Source organism: Maylandia zebra, linkage group LG10 (assembly GCF_041146795.1).
Source record: "Maylandia zebra isolate NMK-2024a linkage group LG10, Mzebra_GT3a, whole genome shotgun sequence".
Classification (NCBI taxonomy): domain Eukaryota; kingdom Metazoa; phylum Chordata; class Actinopteri; order Cichliformes; family Cichlidae; genus Maylandia; species Maylandia zebra.
The window spans coordinates 10,516,351-10,531,349 of NC_135176.1; the positions used below are offsets into that span (position 1 = coordinate 10,516,351).

Genomic DNA, 14,999 nt, shown 5'->3' on the forward strand with positions numbered 1-14,999 from the left:
AAATTCCTGATTATATTCTGATATTTAATACATACTTTGGTAATTCACCCACAAGAGATATGCGATGGGAATTATGGCATTGTGTTTTTATATATTATGTAAGTCATTATGGCGAAGTAAAGTGATTGTTGCTTGCTTGCCAATTCGACATGCCGAATCCAGCTTTTTTTGTCTTTTCTGACCTTTAACAACAGCAAAAACGCTACACAGATTCAACAGTTCTTGGTCACATTTAATTCTTTTGTCTGCTTTGAATGGCGGAACTGGTGAGCTACAAAACTGTTGCTGGTGAGCGGGACAATAAGGATGAGTTCAGACCCGAAACACTCTTCAAATTGCTGCCAACTGTCATGAAAGCACAAATTAAAACGCCAGAGAGAAAACACAATAGACTTGGCATTTGCAAGCACCAGCTACACAGCTATGGCGCTACATAAATGGGACCGAGGAATGTGTGAATCTGTTGCAGAAACATTGACTTTGAAACATTTGTTTGTATTTGAGTGATATTTAATATTGTCAAACGGGGCTGGGTCTTGCTGGGTGATAATATCCCAACTGAAATTGGCTGCAAAACTAAAATGAAATGTGCAATGTCCAAAACTACTGCTAGGCATAACGAGCTTGTTTCAACAGTCGGAAGCAAAGTGAAAATGGCATTTCGTTGCTGCTTTGTCTTATTTCCTTTCACTGAGTCTTTGAAACAACTCTGGAATGGCAGCACTCCAAAACACAGAACAAAGACCTAACCTCAACTATAACATAGCATATTTAAAAAAAAATAAAAATTTCTTTTCTTTTCTTTTCTTTTTTTGTTTGTTTGTTTGTTTGTTTGTTTGTTTGTTTGTTTGGTTGGTTTTTTTTGTTTTGTTACAATAGCTAACATCAGCCTAACGCATCTTGGCACATAAGCCTTCATCAGAGCAGCCAACCAGACGAAGGTTATATGAGGAGGCACACCTGCTATATGTTTTTCACTGCTTGCTCTCATTCTCATCAAGTGTAGTGTAGTCACAGGGCTGACAAGCTGCAGCCTGCAGCATATTTTAAAAAAGGTACTGGTGAACAGTGTGCATCTATTTAATAAGCGTAATTTAGATCATGTATGTTAAAGAAAACCACTATCAGCCAAATAAGCCTCCTAAATGTATGCAAATGTATGTCTGTTTACATTTGAAATGAAATTCAATCAAATCTACAACCCTGAACATTTTTTACAGCAAAACAAAAGCAACGCTGCCACAGCTGGAAATGTTAACTTTATGTTATCTCAATAACTTAAATGTCAAAAGGAAACCAACCACTGGCTTTTCATCCTGTACATTGTAAGTACACATGATCTACTTAATTTGCAAAAGAAAAGCTTTAATTCTTATTGATTTTTTTTCCCCAAACCTTCATTTTACACAAAAGAGACCCAACGAATTACCTATTAAAGTACCAACAAATTAATATAGATTGTCCAGCTATTTTCATACTTCCGCTTTAGTTAAATAGCTTCAGTAAAACAATCACTCTACGTAGCAAACAAGAACGAGTTGTCCTCCGTGTTGTATACTTTAAAGAATCATAAAAGCAAACATTATTGTAATGAGCAAATGCATAATTTCCAGTAAAAGTTAATGGGCCAAATGTATGGCGTAATGTGCAACGCAGAGGCCATAAAACATCTCTAATCAGAAGTGCATTCAGAAAAGTATTGAAAATCAGTGCATTCAGTCTGCCAGATTTTAAAAGACATAGCGTTTGACGGCTCGTCTCCATGTATGCCCTACTTCTAGAGGAGCAGCCATCTTCGATTATGTGGATAGATGCATAGTAATGACATGGTAGCAGTCACTTCAAAGCTCATCCCCATTTCTTTTTTTTTTTGCCACAGGCCAACTCTTCGGCAGCTCTCGGCTTAGGGATGACTCGTAGATATCATCATGACCAAACCTTGAATTGTTAAGACCCTCGACCCATAAACAGATGTAATCATGACACGTACCTCCAAAATCAGGCCTTAAACGGATGTCATATCCCTTCAGCAACTTGTCCACGGTGGTCTTGGCCACAGACATGCCGGCGCTTCCAATGGAGGAGCTGGAGGGGAGGTGAAAATCCAAGAGGCATTTTTAAGCAGCAAAAGCAGAAGTGTCCAATACTTTTATCACAAACATTACGCATCTCTGCAGCACACCTACTGAGTGATAGTAGCCTGAAAACTGTGCTGCACATACTCTATATTCCTTTTCAAATGTCACATTTGAAAAGGAAGCCCTGATAAGGTGTTAGCAAAAGGGCAGAAGGGGACTTTGGATGTTAAACAACACCTCGCTTACAAATAATCCCATCCACGCGTGCATCCCACGTCCTTCAAAGTAAACATTATTTCACTACCAGACTCCAGATTTAATCAAAACGCAAAGAAAATAGCACTGCAAAGAATTAAATCCATGCAGATGCTTTTTTATTTTCTGTGTTACTCTGAGGTGCACCTGATAAAATGTTAAAACAATCCCATGTTTGTATCATAACTGGAAATGCTTGAAAAACGTGCTTTGCATTGTGCATTATCCCCCTCTGCCCCACCTACAGCATATTCATCAAATCGGTTGAGGGGGTGCAATGATGGTGCACCTGTCAAACGTTTTATATTGATGCCAGTCCTTCAGAAACAATGGTGTTAAGTGTAACAACGTCACAGTTTATTTGACTCGCCATCAGCTAAAAGCCCAGCGTGATTCAGTGGCGTGTGTTTTAATAAGCACGAGGTTATAGCAAAAAGCCTCCCATCGTGCCGTCAGAAGCACGGGCCTCATCAGTCTGAGCCCGGAGACAGACCACCTCTCCCAGGAGGAACTGCATAGTCCACTCTAGTCTGAGTGGCATCTATAACATTGGTGCCATGACCTGCATCACCTAGCAGAGAGCAGCTCTCCAGCTGAGGTTCCCTATTACAAGGAAGGGGCTGAATGAGTGTAGAGGGAGGGTGTGCATGCATGCGTGTGTGAGGGGGGTAAATTGCTCCCTTGGTATGGCAGGAGCACTACTGCCCACGGCTCAGTCAGGGAATCACTGTTCAATTAGCTCATAGGCAGTGCAGCTGTTCATCAAGCTGGGCAGTTGCAGGGCCGGAGGGTTTGACACCTGACAGCATCATGAGGGAATCTGCAAAAATCAAACCCTTTCATTTGCTTGGGTCAGACTATTGTAATGGAATCAGATGTCAAAAGGTGCAGCCCAGTGTTCTCAGTGAGCATTTCACTCTCATAAGGGAAGCTGCAGGTTGCTGCAGACCATGAAAAAGGAGTAGGCCACAAGGGATGAAAGCTACATCAGTTCCTCTAAGATCAAAACAACTACGGAACTGATCAGGAGACTGACACTGAGACGTTATCCATGAAGTCTTGTGCAGTAATTTGGCAATGGTGTAAACATTTAAAAGCCATGGCACATGAATTAAAAAAAAAATACGTTGCAACGTTAAAGGGCTACCCTGTCATCTATGTGGAGAGCAGCAGAGGATGACAACCCGCCAGGATTCCTTCTCAAAATCAGATTGAAACACGTATATAAATATACAAAAAGGAGCAAGTGGGCGACAGCAGTATGAATACGAACATTAGTTGGCGTTGAAAATTAAAAGGGTTTTGCTTGCTGGATACAGTGCTGTAGTTCACAGCTGCGGACAGCTGCTTAGAACAGCGTAATCAATCGATGATCGGCTGATTGATTGTATCGCTTAATCATCGCTCAAGCCTACAGTGCCTACTCAGGGCTGTCATTTTACACAGTCTCCCCAGACAACACACACACACGTATATCCCCATTTTGATATCGGGAGTAGGTTACGTTTCACAATGGGCTTCTGGTTGTGCACGCGCATGTTTTTACGCTCGCGCGCGCCAAAGCGCCGTCTAATAGGGCATATATCGGCAGCAATGCCCCTAATAAGTAGGCCTGGGTACCCCGTTAATGCGATTTGCCACATCTGAGCCTTTTATTGACCGGTAATCACGTCTACGGGTGTGACAGTTCGTAATTTCTTTTCTTCTTTTTCTTCCAAGCGACATTTTCTTACCTTTGAACAAAGCATACGAAGGACAAAGCCGCCAGAGCAGAGAAAATTCCACATAATTTATCTTCTTGGCGACCCAACATCTCCACAAATCCTTCTATATAGTTCCTATAATCCAACCGGTCCAGTGGTCCTCCCGAAAATGCACAAAGTAAAAATCGGCAATCAAAAAATAATTGCCTTTTAAAAATGCCGAATAAACTAGCCTACATCTATGCATGCGATGTCTTCATTAAAATATGCTTTAGGGATGGGGGTAAAAAGAAAAAGAAAAGAAAGAAAAAATCTGGTAATTGGCCCCCGCTGCTTCTTCCCCGGCTATGGAAATCCGTGCAGGTCACAGAGCCCCTCGACCAACACCAGAAGATCAGACATCTTGCTCAAAAAACGGCATACCTAATACTTTTAAAAAGTGATGACAAGTGTTCTTCCCCCTTAAAAACAAACAAACCAAACAAACACGGGCATGAGTGACTGAGCAGCAGCCTCTTGACGATCAAATTGGTGGATGAAATTTCCCAGTCCAAATCTGCAGATGAGGCATGGTTCCAGCGATGCTCTGGCGCCAGACTATTCCACAACGTGATGTTGTTAAAAGATATTTGTTTGAGCTTGGAAACGCGCGTCGTCTGGAGGGGAGCGGTGGGTTTGTATTACAAAAAAAAGAAAGAAAAGAAAAGAAAAAAATTAAATCTTCATTCCCCCGCTTCTTTTCTTTTTTTTGTCTTCCCCCTCTGTTGTTGCTGCTGCTGATGATGATGATGTAGATCAGCGCAAAGTCACTGAGGGGAAAATGCACATTGAAAAAGCACTGGGTAATATCTGATGCAGACGTCAGAGCAGGCTATATCACTCCTCTGGTGGAGAAAAAAATTAGATGCCGAGAAATATGGATGGCCCCCCCGATACGCCAAATGCAATGTGTCACAACGTCGGATTAGCCTACATGTTAAAGACGCAAACCTATTCGAAAAGTCCACTTGCCTCCGCTGCCCGGCGTTAAATGGCGCTTGAATACGTTATTAGGGTCCGGTGGTCTTCTCCTGGAAACACCGAACCAATGACCAAAGAGATATGATGAGGGAATCTCGTCTCCTGTGTTTTCTTTCTGTTTTTTCTTTTCTTTTCTTTTTGGATCTCTGCTTTTAAAATAAAATAAAATATCCTACTAAGGGGTGAGGAGGGAGGGGGACACCTAAGGTGAATTCCTTAGCGACAGGCTGTTCATGCGCTGAATTGTCTCTCTGAAGCCCATTAGGATGCTGGAAGTGTGTGCCGGTGCGTTTCCGTGCGTTTCTTCCACTTTGCCACATTTCTGAAACACGCGCACTTACGCATGAAGGCGCTCACCCACACACAAGTCATGCATGCGGGCACACTCGCGAGCGCACCCACGGCATGGAAACACGCACGTCGAATTTATTTATTTATTTCATTCCTCTTCAGCATGTTTTCCCCCCCGTATTAGTAACATAAACACTGGGAAATTGGCAACACGCGCACACCACAATCGGAGAATCACACGAGCTTGTGTTTTATACAGAGGAAGAGGTATTCTTCAGGGATCTCTGTGCTGTCCAGTTGCTAGGCAACCCAGCCAGCACTGATGCAGTTGTGGTGATTCGAAGGCTATGCGCAAAGGCTCGTTTAAAGGAGCAGACCCGGCTCTGTCGCCGTTGTGGTGTCAGTGGGACAAAAGCAAACAGCGACTGATGAAGCTGACCACCGAGGCATTTGTGTTACATTAAATGCATGCAAGAACGAAATGTGGTGTGACTCGGGGTTTCGCACTGTACTTTAACCGCCTCATCATCGTCATTGTCATGGCCACAAGCACTGTCACGAATAACCAGGCAACCAGTCTCTAGTTTCTTCCTTTCTTGCTTTTTTTCTCCTTTTAATGTCTTTTTCAGCACACTCAAAGCATTTGTTGCTGCTTCTGCCTCAACTCTGCTGTCCTCCATTCTAAGGAAATTTCACTTTGTCCCTCCCCCACAGGTGATGTCACAGCACTGAGCCAAAAGGGTAAGGAAGTGGCAGAGAAGGAAAATAGTTATCCCGTTTAATCTCCTATTTTAACCGATGCTTAAATGTACACAATAAAGCATGCCACTGCTGTATTTTGGCTTTAGCTTCGGAAGAGACCATTGAGCGGCCTGTCTCTGACCATCATAACCATCATCGCTATTGCATCGCTATTTATATACTGAGTAACACCAGATGCATTCAATTATATAATAAATATTCTAAAAAAGACTTTGGTAAGATCATGACTGACTGTGACCTGAAACCCAAGGGCTTGGCAATTACGACTGGCTCTCACACACACTCATACTTGTTGCATCACAGGAGCTGATAGTCAGACAAGCTTGAAAGTGTGATTGCTCCAAATCTGGTGTAAAGCATCTGATTCAGCAAACTGAGTGTTAGTTTGTTCATGATGTTGGAAACACTTGGCAGCTGAACACTAGTTTTGTTTTGTTTTTCTGCAGAATATTTCTCCTGTCATAAACCTGGATACTTGAGAAGTGATTTTGAATGGCCCTAAAAACTCATATTAACAATAATTGGACATTGTTTCTCAGGATCATTTAATGATCATGTCTGTTATTTTTTTCTTTATCAAAAAAAATGAAAGTATAACAGTGATACAATTAGAGTCACTAGTTTCCTCATTATTAGTTTACGAGTACAAGATGATTGTAGATGTTCTAATTAATGATTAATGCCTAGCTATAGCTTAAGGTTGATTTTCAACTGTACATAAAAGAAGCAAATCCTCCATTGGGAAAGTGAATCCTGTAATGTGCATTTTTGCGATGGCCAGCAGGGGGCTACTCCTCTGTTTGTGCAACTGAAGTGCCTCAATAAACACTCTCCTCATGTGTTAGTTGTCTCAGTATGTCGTTTTATAGTATATTTAATAGAATATAAAGTTCATTATTTTGAATGTGGTCCTATTTGGACTCAAAGTGATGACAAAACAGGGAATGGTTTCGAGTGAGGCTAACTTGTGATTAACTAGCGAACATTTTTAGTTGGGTCCATCTCTCACATGTGATATCTGGTTTCAAAAGAAGCGAGACGTTCAACGCTAAAATGTTCACGTTTTTTCTTTGAAGACAAACTAGCTCAATGTATTCTCATTTTTAATTGGTCTGCTCATGTCTACGTGCCAAGGCAACAGGAATTGTAGGTTTGATAAGTGCTACTTGTCCACATGTGTTTCATTTGAAGGCAGTTCAGCTCTCATAGGATACGTTTTTGAGCCACAGTGGAGCAGTGGCAGTATATAATGGAGCGTAATATGGAGTTGAAACCTGTCTGACAGCAAGCTAGATGAATACTTCCTGTGTCTGGGCATGCACAGTCTGCTCTACATTATAGACAGTTTTTCTCTCCCATCCACAGCATTCCCTGATTAATGCGATTAACTCTCATTGGCATCTATGACAAGGAGACCCAAGTCCCTGAGATGTGCATGTTCCATGCACTTTTTTTTTTTGCGCCATTCATATGTTGCATAACACGTGTGAGTTACTGGGTCACCCTTGCTCCTCAGATATAAATAGTATCACATGGTTAATGCATTGGTGCCTTCCAGTCACTCGCTTTTCCTCTTGCTGTTCATAGGCATCAGTCAAACGCCCCAATCGACTCTTAGTAACACATGATGCTGTATGTTTAACTCAAGTGTTTAGACAACATGCTTTATCCTTTCTTCATACAACTTCACCATCAGTCTGGGACATGAGTGGATAGGTGTGTTTTCAATGGTGGTGGGGGGGAGGGAACTTAATGAGAGTTCATTTAACATTAATTTGTTGTGGGATTTTTTACACTCCCTCTGATTAAAGAACACAATCAAGGCTTCTCGCGAAGGGGTTTAATTTACAGCAATGAAGTCCTTAACTGTGAGGTGAAACAAAAGCTTTAGCTCATGTTTGTTCATTCTCACTGTAAGAGGGATCCCTGTGACTAGTTTAAGGACAGAAGCTTGATGACCTGAAGAGGCTGAATATTTGGAAAGATAGCAATGTTGGTCTGAAACTGGAAACCAGGCTTTACAATATTCTCATAAATACGTGTCAAAAGTATTTGCTCATATGCCTTCAAATTCAAATTCTTAGCATTTACTATGATGTTGACCCACCCTTTGCAGCTCTTCAGCTCTCCTGGGAAAGCTTTCTACAAGGTTTGGGAGTGTGTTTCTGGGAATTTTTGACCATTCTTCTAGACGCACATTTGTGAGGTCATACATTGATGTTGGATGAGAAGGCCAGGCTCGCAGTCTCTGTTCTAATTCATCCCAAAGGTCTTCTATCTGTTTGAGGTCAGGACTCTGTGCATGCCCAGCCCCTGAAATACAAACCACACCATAATCCACCATCCACAAACTTTACTCCTGGCACAGTCAGACAAGTATCATTTCCCTGGCAACCATCAGACCTAGACTTGTCCATTGGATTGCCACACAGAGAAGCGTGATTCGTCACTCCAGAAAACTCGTCTCCACCGCTCTAGAGTCCAGTGGCGGAGTGCTTTACAACACCATTGTGCTTGGTGATATTGGGCTTGAATGGAGCTCCTTGGTCATTGAAACCCATTCCAATGAAGCTCTCTACACACTGTTTTTGAGCTAATCTGAAGGCCAAATGAAATGTGGAGGTGTGCACCAATTCACTTTGCAGAAAGCTGCTAACCTCTACACACTATGCACCTCAGCATCCGCTGACCCTGCTCTGTGAGTTTACATGATGAATCTCTTCATGGCTTAGCTGTTCCCAGTTGCTTCCACTTTGTTAAGTGGCATCCTATCACTTATTGATTGATATCCAAGATGGCGCCGCGTATGGATGCCCTGGTGCTTCAGTGCGTTACTTCTGTTTTGTTTTTGTGCATAACTTCTGTGTCTGGGCACTCCTCTGGATATTCTTACACTAGAGAAGAGCTTCTTAACTACAGGACTACAACACCTGTGGATTTACTTCCAATATTTGTCGCATCTGCGACAGATTTACTGCAGACTCTGATCAGGAAAGTGAGACGCCGAAAGAGAGGTAAGCGAGCCGGCGCACTCGTGCGTCTGAGGAGACGTGGACTGCGAACTGCTCTTCCTGGGATCTTCCTTTCCAATGTTCGCTCACTCAGGAATAAAATAGATGAGCTGGCCCTGATGAGAAGCATGAACAGAGACTTTGCCTCCTCCTGTGTCTTATGTTTTACGGAGTCGTGGCTCTGTGAGGACATCCCGGACAGCGCGCTCAAGCTGGAGGGCTTTCATCTGCTGCGCGCGGACCGGCAGGCCTCTCTCTCTGGTAAGACCAAAGGTGGAGGTGTCTGCTTCTACATTAATAGTGGCTGGTGCACAGATGTAACAGTGATTGCTCAGCACTGCTCTTCCTCTCTGGAATACCTTTTTATTCACTGCAAACCGTTTTATTCTCCGCGGGAGTTTGCTTCATTCATCCTGGCCGCTGTTTACATCCCGCCAGATGCGGATGCGCAGGCAGCTCAGTGCGCACTCGCGGAGCAGATACTGCACATGGAGCGGACATTCCCGGACTCTCTCATCATTGCTCTTGGGGACTTTAACAAAGCCAATCTGAGCCATGAGCTTCCCAAATACAAGCAGTATATTAAATGCCCGACCAGAGAGGAGACCACTAGACATTAGACCACTGTTACAGCACGATCAGCGGGGCCTATCGTGCGGTGCCCCGCGCTTCACTCGGACTTTCTGACCACGTCATGATCCACCTAATCCCCGCGTACAGACAGAGGCTGAAGCTCCCCAAACCTGTCGTGAGGACCAAAAAACTGTGGATCAACGAGGCTGTGGAGGAGCTTCGCACGTGTTTGGAGTCTACAGACTGGGACACAATGAAGGCTGCTTCTAACAGCTTGGACGAGTTTACGGACACTGTCACCTCCTATATCCACTTCTGTGAGGACAGCATTGTGCCATCACGCACCAGGGTGAGTTATAACAATGACAAACCCTGGTTTACTCCTAAACTCAAAAAGCTGTGGCTGGAAAAGAGAAAGGCATTCAGAAGCGGAGACAGGGACTGCTACAGAGAGGCCAAGTACAGGTTCACTAAAGAAGTGGATGTTGCTAAACATCAGCACTCTGAGAAGATGCAGCAGCAGATCTCAGAGAATGACTCAACTTTTACTGCCGTTTTGACGAGTCATCAGGCAGCCTTCACACCTCCAACGGCCCCAACAATAGAGGCACTTTGGACACTCATTCCCCCACCTCTCCCCCCTCCATAGAGCCATCACCACCTTCAAACACTTCACCTACAACACCCCCTCCTCACCCCACACAAAAGAGGATTTCACACCACCTCCTCCCACCACAACTCTTCATATTCGTGAAGCAGGTGTGAGGAAGCAGTTTAAGAGTCTGAATGCTCGAAAAGCTCCCGGCCCAGACGGTGTGTCTCCTGCCACCCTCAGACACTGTGCAAACGAGCTGGCCCCAGTGTTTTCTGGCATTTTCAACTCCTCACTGCAGGCATGTCATGTGCCTGCCTGCTTCAAGTCCTCTACCATAATCCCTGTCCCCAAGAAACCTAGGATCACTGGACTAAATGACTACAGACCCGTGGCTCTGACATCTGTGGTCATGAAGTCTTTTGAGCGCCTGGTTCTCTCCTATCTCAAGACCCTCACGGCCCCCCTACTGGACCCCCTGCAGTTTGCATACAGAGCCAACAGGTCTGTAGATGACGCCATCAACATGGCCCTACACTTCATCCTGCAGCATCTGGACTCCCCAGGAACCTACGCCAGGATCCTGTTTGTGGACTTCAGCTCTGCCTTCAATACCATCCTTCCAGACCATCTCCGAGGCAAGCTTTCCCAGATGAATGTGCCTGATCCCATCTGCCGGTGGATCACTGACTTCCTGTCGGACAGGAAGCAGCATGTGAGGCTGGGAAAGAATGTCTCGGACTCCTGGACCATCAGCACCGGCTCCCCTCAGGGCTGTGTTCTTTCTCCCCTGCTCTTCTCCCTGTATACTAACTGCTGCACCTCCACCCACCAGTCTGTCAAGCTAATCAAGTTTGCAGATGACACCACCGTTATTGGACTCATCTCGGACGGGGATGAGTCTGCCTACAGGAGGGAGGTAGAACGTTTGGTGTCCTGGTGCAGCCACAACAACCTGGTGCTGAATGCCCAGAAGACAGTGGAGATTATTGTGGACTTCAGGAAGCACACAGCTCCACTCCCCCCCATCATCCTGACTGACACCCCCATCACCTCTGTGGACTCATTCCGCTTCCTGGGTACCACCATCACCCAGGACCTGAAGTAGGAGCCCACCATCACCTCCGTCATTAAGAAAGCCCAGCAGAGGATGTACTTCCTGAGGCAGCTGAAGAAATTCAACCTGCCAACACGGACGATGATGCAATTCTACACTGCAATCATCGAGTCCATCCTCACCTCCTCCATCACCGTGTGGTACGCTGGAGCCACTATCAGGGACAAACAGAGACTGCAGCGTGTTGTGCGCTCTGCTGAGAAGGTGATTGGCTGCAGACTCCCATCTCTGCAGGACCTGTACACCTCCAGGACACTGGGGCGTGCAGCTCGGATCTCAGCTGACCCTTCTCACCCTGGACACAGTCTGTTTGACCTGCTCCCCTCAGGCAGGAGGCTCCGGTCCATTCGCACCAGAACCTCTCGCCATAAGAACAGTTTCTTCCCCTCTGCTGTTGGACACATGAACAATAACCGTATGACTGTTCCCACCACTAACACATGACCCTACGCTGTGTTCACTGCATCATTTCATGTTTGGCACCGATCACCACCTGCACTCATGTATATATCTATCTATCTACTTAGCACTTTTAATTCTTATTCTCATTTTTATTTTCATGTCTATTTAAGCTTAATTTATAACAGTATTTATAACAGTATGTTTGCACTGAAGCACCATTTGGCAATAAAACCCTTTCTGATTCTGATTCTGATTCTGATCATGGTACCACTGTGGAATTCACTGAGCTCCTGAGAGGGATCCATTCTTTCACAAATGTTTTTAGAAGCAGTCTGCATGGCTACGTTCTTGATTTTATACACTTGGGGCCATGGAAGTGATTGGAACACCTGAATACTTTTGAATAATTTTGCCAATATAGTGCATTTATATATATGAGTGATGGGATCAAGATGAGTGCAAATAGACACACAAGTCTGACAGCAGCATTCAAAGATCCACAGGTGATTTCAGGTCTTCAAACACAAGCAGATACACACAAGCCAAACTGAGCTTTGCTGCCCTCCTGACTCATGACCTAATTAAGAATGACTTGGACAACCCTCCAAAAGGCCCCTAGAGTCAGAGCAGAGCTGAAGCATTTAGCCCATGCAAAAGCACAGCGCCAGGTGCAGCAGAGCATTTTGTTTTGGCACTGGATGTATGCACTGCATGACTTTTCTATGATTTTTCCTCTGTTCGCCATAATAAACTATGATTACACTCATAGGTCAAAGCGGCACTGCGGGAGCTCACCACCTCGCGCTCGCTGCAAACCTCTGAGAGAACCAAGGTTTAACATCAGTGTGCATCACGCCGCTCATTGACCGCAGCGATGAGATCGGAGGCTTTGAAAGCACACGGCACACGACTCTGAAGCACTACCTTGAAGCAGGCTACCAGGCAATTGTTGCTATGCTACCACAGAAAGCCCAATCAAAGTGCAGTGTGTTGCTCATTGAGGCTGAACTGCACCGCAGTGTTCCAAATACTTGTGAGGAGCGCTGTTTACACTCAAACCGTGGATTGCACACAAGAAAGAAAGAAATGCGCGTTAATGCTTCCGTTCTGTCCGCCTTGGGTTACTGCAGGGGAGAAAGGAAAAAAAATACATGTAAACAAGTCAGACAGATGCATCACATGAATAATCCACCTCTGCTCAGATAAAGTATGAACTGCAGGATGCTAAGTGGAAATCCTGCTCATGATTCGTGACCTCAGACTGGCGTGAATGACATCTGTTGGTGATTATTAAACACGCTCATCAAAACCGAACACACTGGGTGTTCCACACACGGCTCGATTTGTTTATTTCTGATGTTTGGTGAGCTCACAGCAGCATATTCCAACATAACTGGAAATTAACAGATATGTTCTGATTGGCCATAAAAACAAGAGAGCCTGAAGGAAATGAGCTAAAATGTAGTATCTATCTTCTTCTTCTTTTTTTTAAGATAAAAAATGATGACATGTGGCGCTTGTCCTCGGGGAGGGGGTGGGGGAGTTGAATAATTAATGAGATTAAGCAAAGGTTACATGTATCATCATAATTGTAAAATAATCCCCCTCACCCACCCACCCCGTGTGTTTCTGTGCAGCTTCGTGTGGCACAGTCCGCAGGAGGCCGGCAGCTTTAACACACTCTTACCTGTTCATTCTTTGAAGTGACAAAACTAAAGGCTCGCAACCCCTGCATGCGGCACACAACTAACTGACCTGAAACGCTCATTTGTCCTCCACACACCAGATGAGTGCACATCTCAAGCAGTCACATGGCACGCCAACTCCAAAATTAGCATGGGCGAGGTGCAACACTTGATGCTAAATAGCTATTGATGGAGGAGAAGCACTAATAGGAATCTGTAATTCTGTCCCTTACCTCACCCGTGTCCCTCTGCAGCCCTCAGTGCACTATTTCACTTTATAGCACTTTTTTTTGGGGGGGGGGGGGGGGGGGGGGGGCATATTTAAGCAGACCTTTGTGGCCTTTTATTGATACAATCACAATGAATAATTAAGTGTTTGTAAAGGTCTGGCATCAGGTTAGTCTTCTTCAATGGTTTATCAATATCAAAGTAGCATGTCTGTAATGCCAACAACACCCAGGGAGGTCTTTAGCAGGCTCAGTCTTTGTCTTAGCGTTAGAGTAAGCGGATGTAACAGTTTCTAAGGACATGCTGTTGGCATGCACGTGCCATATATATATTTCTCCTTCCAGACTTCAGCATGCCACTGATTTATCTTTTATCAAACGCAGCCTTACTATGTTTCTCTGAGGATTGGCTTCAAGCCGCAAAGGGTTATTCTGCTATCCATCTGGCAAAGGGTAGCTCATGTGATGCCCTTATTTGCATTCAAAGTGTCATCACTTCAGTTTTCCTTACGTCCAAATGTCAGAGCCTGTTGCAATACAGCCTTTGGTGTCTGGATAACACGGAAACAATGGATGTCAATACTAAAGCAGACATGGATTCTCCACTATATACTAAAAAAAAATGCGTTGCACTTCATAAATAGTAGGTTTTGTCAAAAATAGCACTGTAGCATCCCCCCCCCCCCCCCCCCCCCCCCCCACACCCCCCATCTGCATTCTACGTGGGATTTCTACATGGAACTCCTGCGAGAAAGGGTTAATGAATTCCTCACACAGATAGATATTGCCATGGAAACAGCTGCGTGACTGCTTGCAGCTTGTATACACACAGGAGGGGAAAAAAACAATGGTGCCAAAGGTATTTTGAAATTCAGCGAGCAGAGGCTTTCCAGTGCACACAACTGCATTTTAAGATTTTTGAATTTTGATTTTTTTTTTTTTTTTTTAACAAGCAACTGTGAGTGAGGAGTAGCCACCTTGTAACCTCCACCCCTGCTTCCTCCCTCCATCTCCTGCTCTCCGTCTTCCAAATTCAAAGAAATGTGATTGACACTGGAGATGCATTTGCAGCGGCCGCGGAGCTGATGCATTCAACAACGACAACAAAAAACACACGCGTGAGGTCTGGATATTGTAGATGGGAAATAATACTGTGCCATGTCATTTTGCTTGCAATAACAAAGTAAATGCATGCAGAGCAGACACTCAAACACACACATATGCACACACACACTAATACAATTCCAGCAGAAAATAATTAATTTACAATATGAAATAGACCT

General features: G+C 44.4%; 1 protein-coding gene across 1 annotated transcript in view; it reads right to left on the bottom strand.

Moving 5' to 3' along the window:
- Nucleotides 1-5,366, bottom strand: part of gabrb4 (gamma-aminobutyric acid type A receptor subunit beta4) — a 52,555-nt gene extending 47,189 nt beyond the window's left edge. Inside the window, exons 1-2 of the mRNA XM_004557323.3 lie at nt 4,067-5,366; nt 1,991-2,085 (exon numbers count right to left, since the gene is read on the bottom strand). Of these exons, the coding sequence (XP_004557380.1) occupies nt 1,991-2,085; nt 4,067-4,146 (175 nt within the window). The 5' untranslated portion in view covers nt 4,147-5,366. The remainder of the gene's footprint in view (nt 1-1,990; nt 2,086-4,066) is intronic.
- Nucleotides 5,367-14,999: the final 9,633 nt, after the last annotated feature.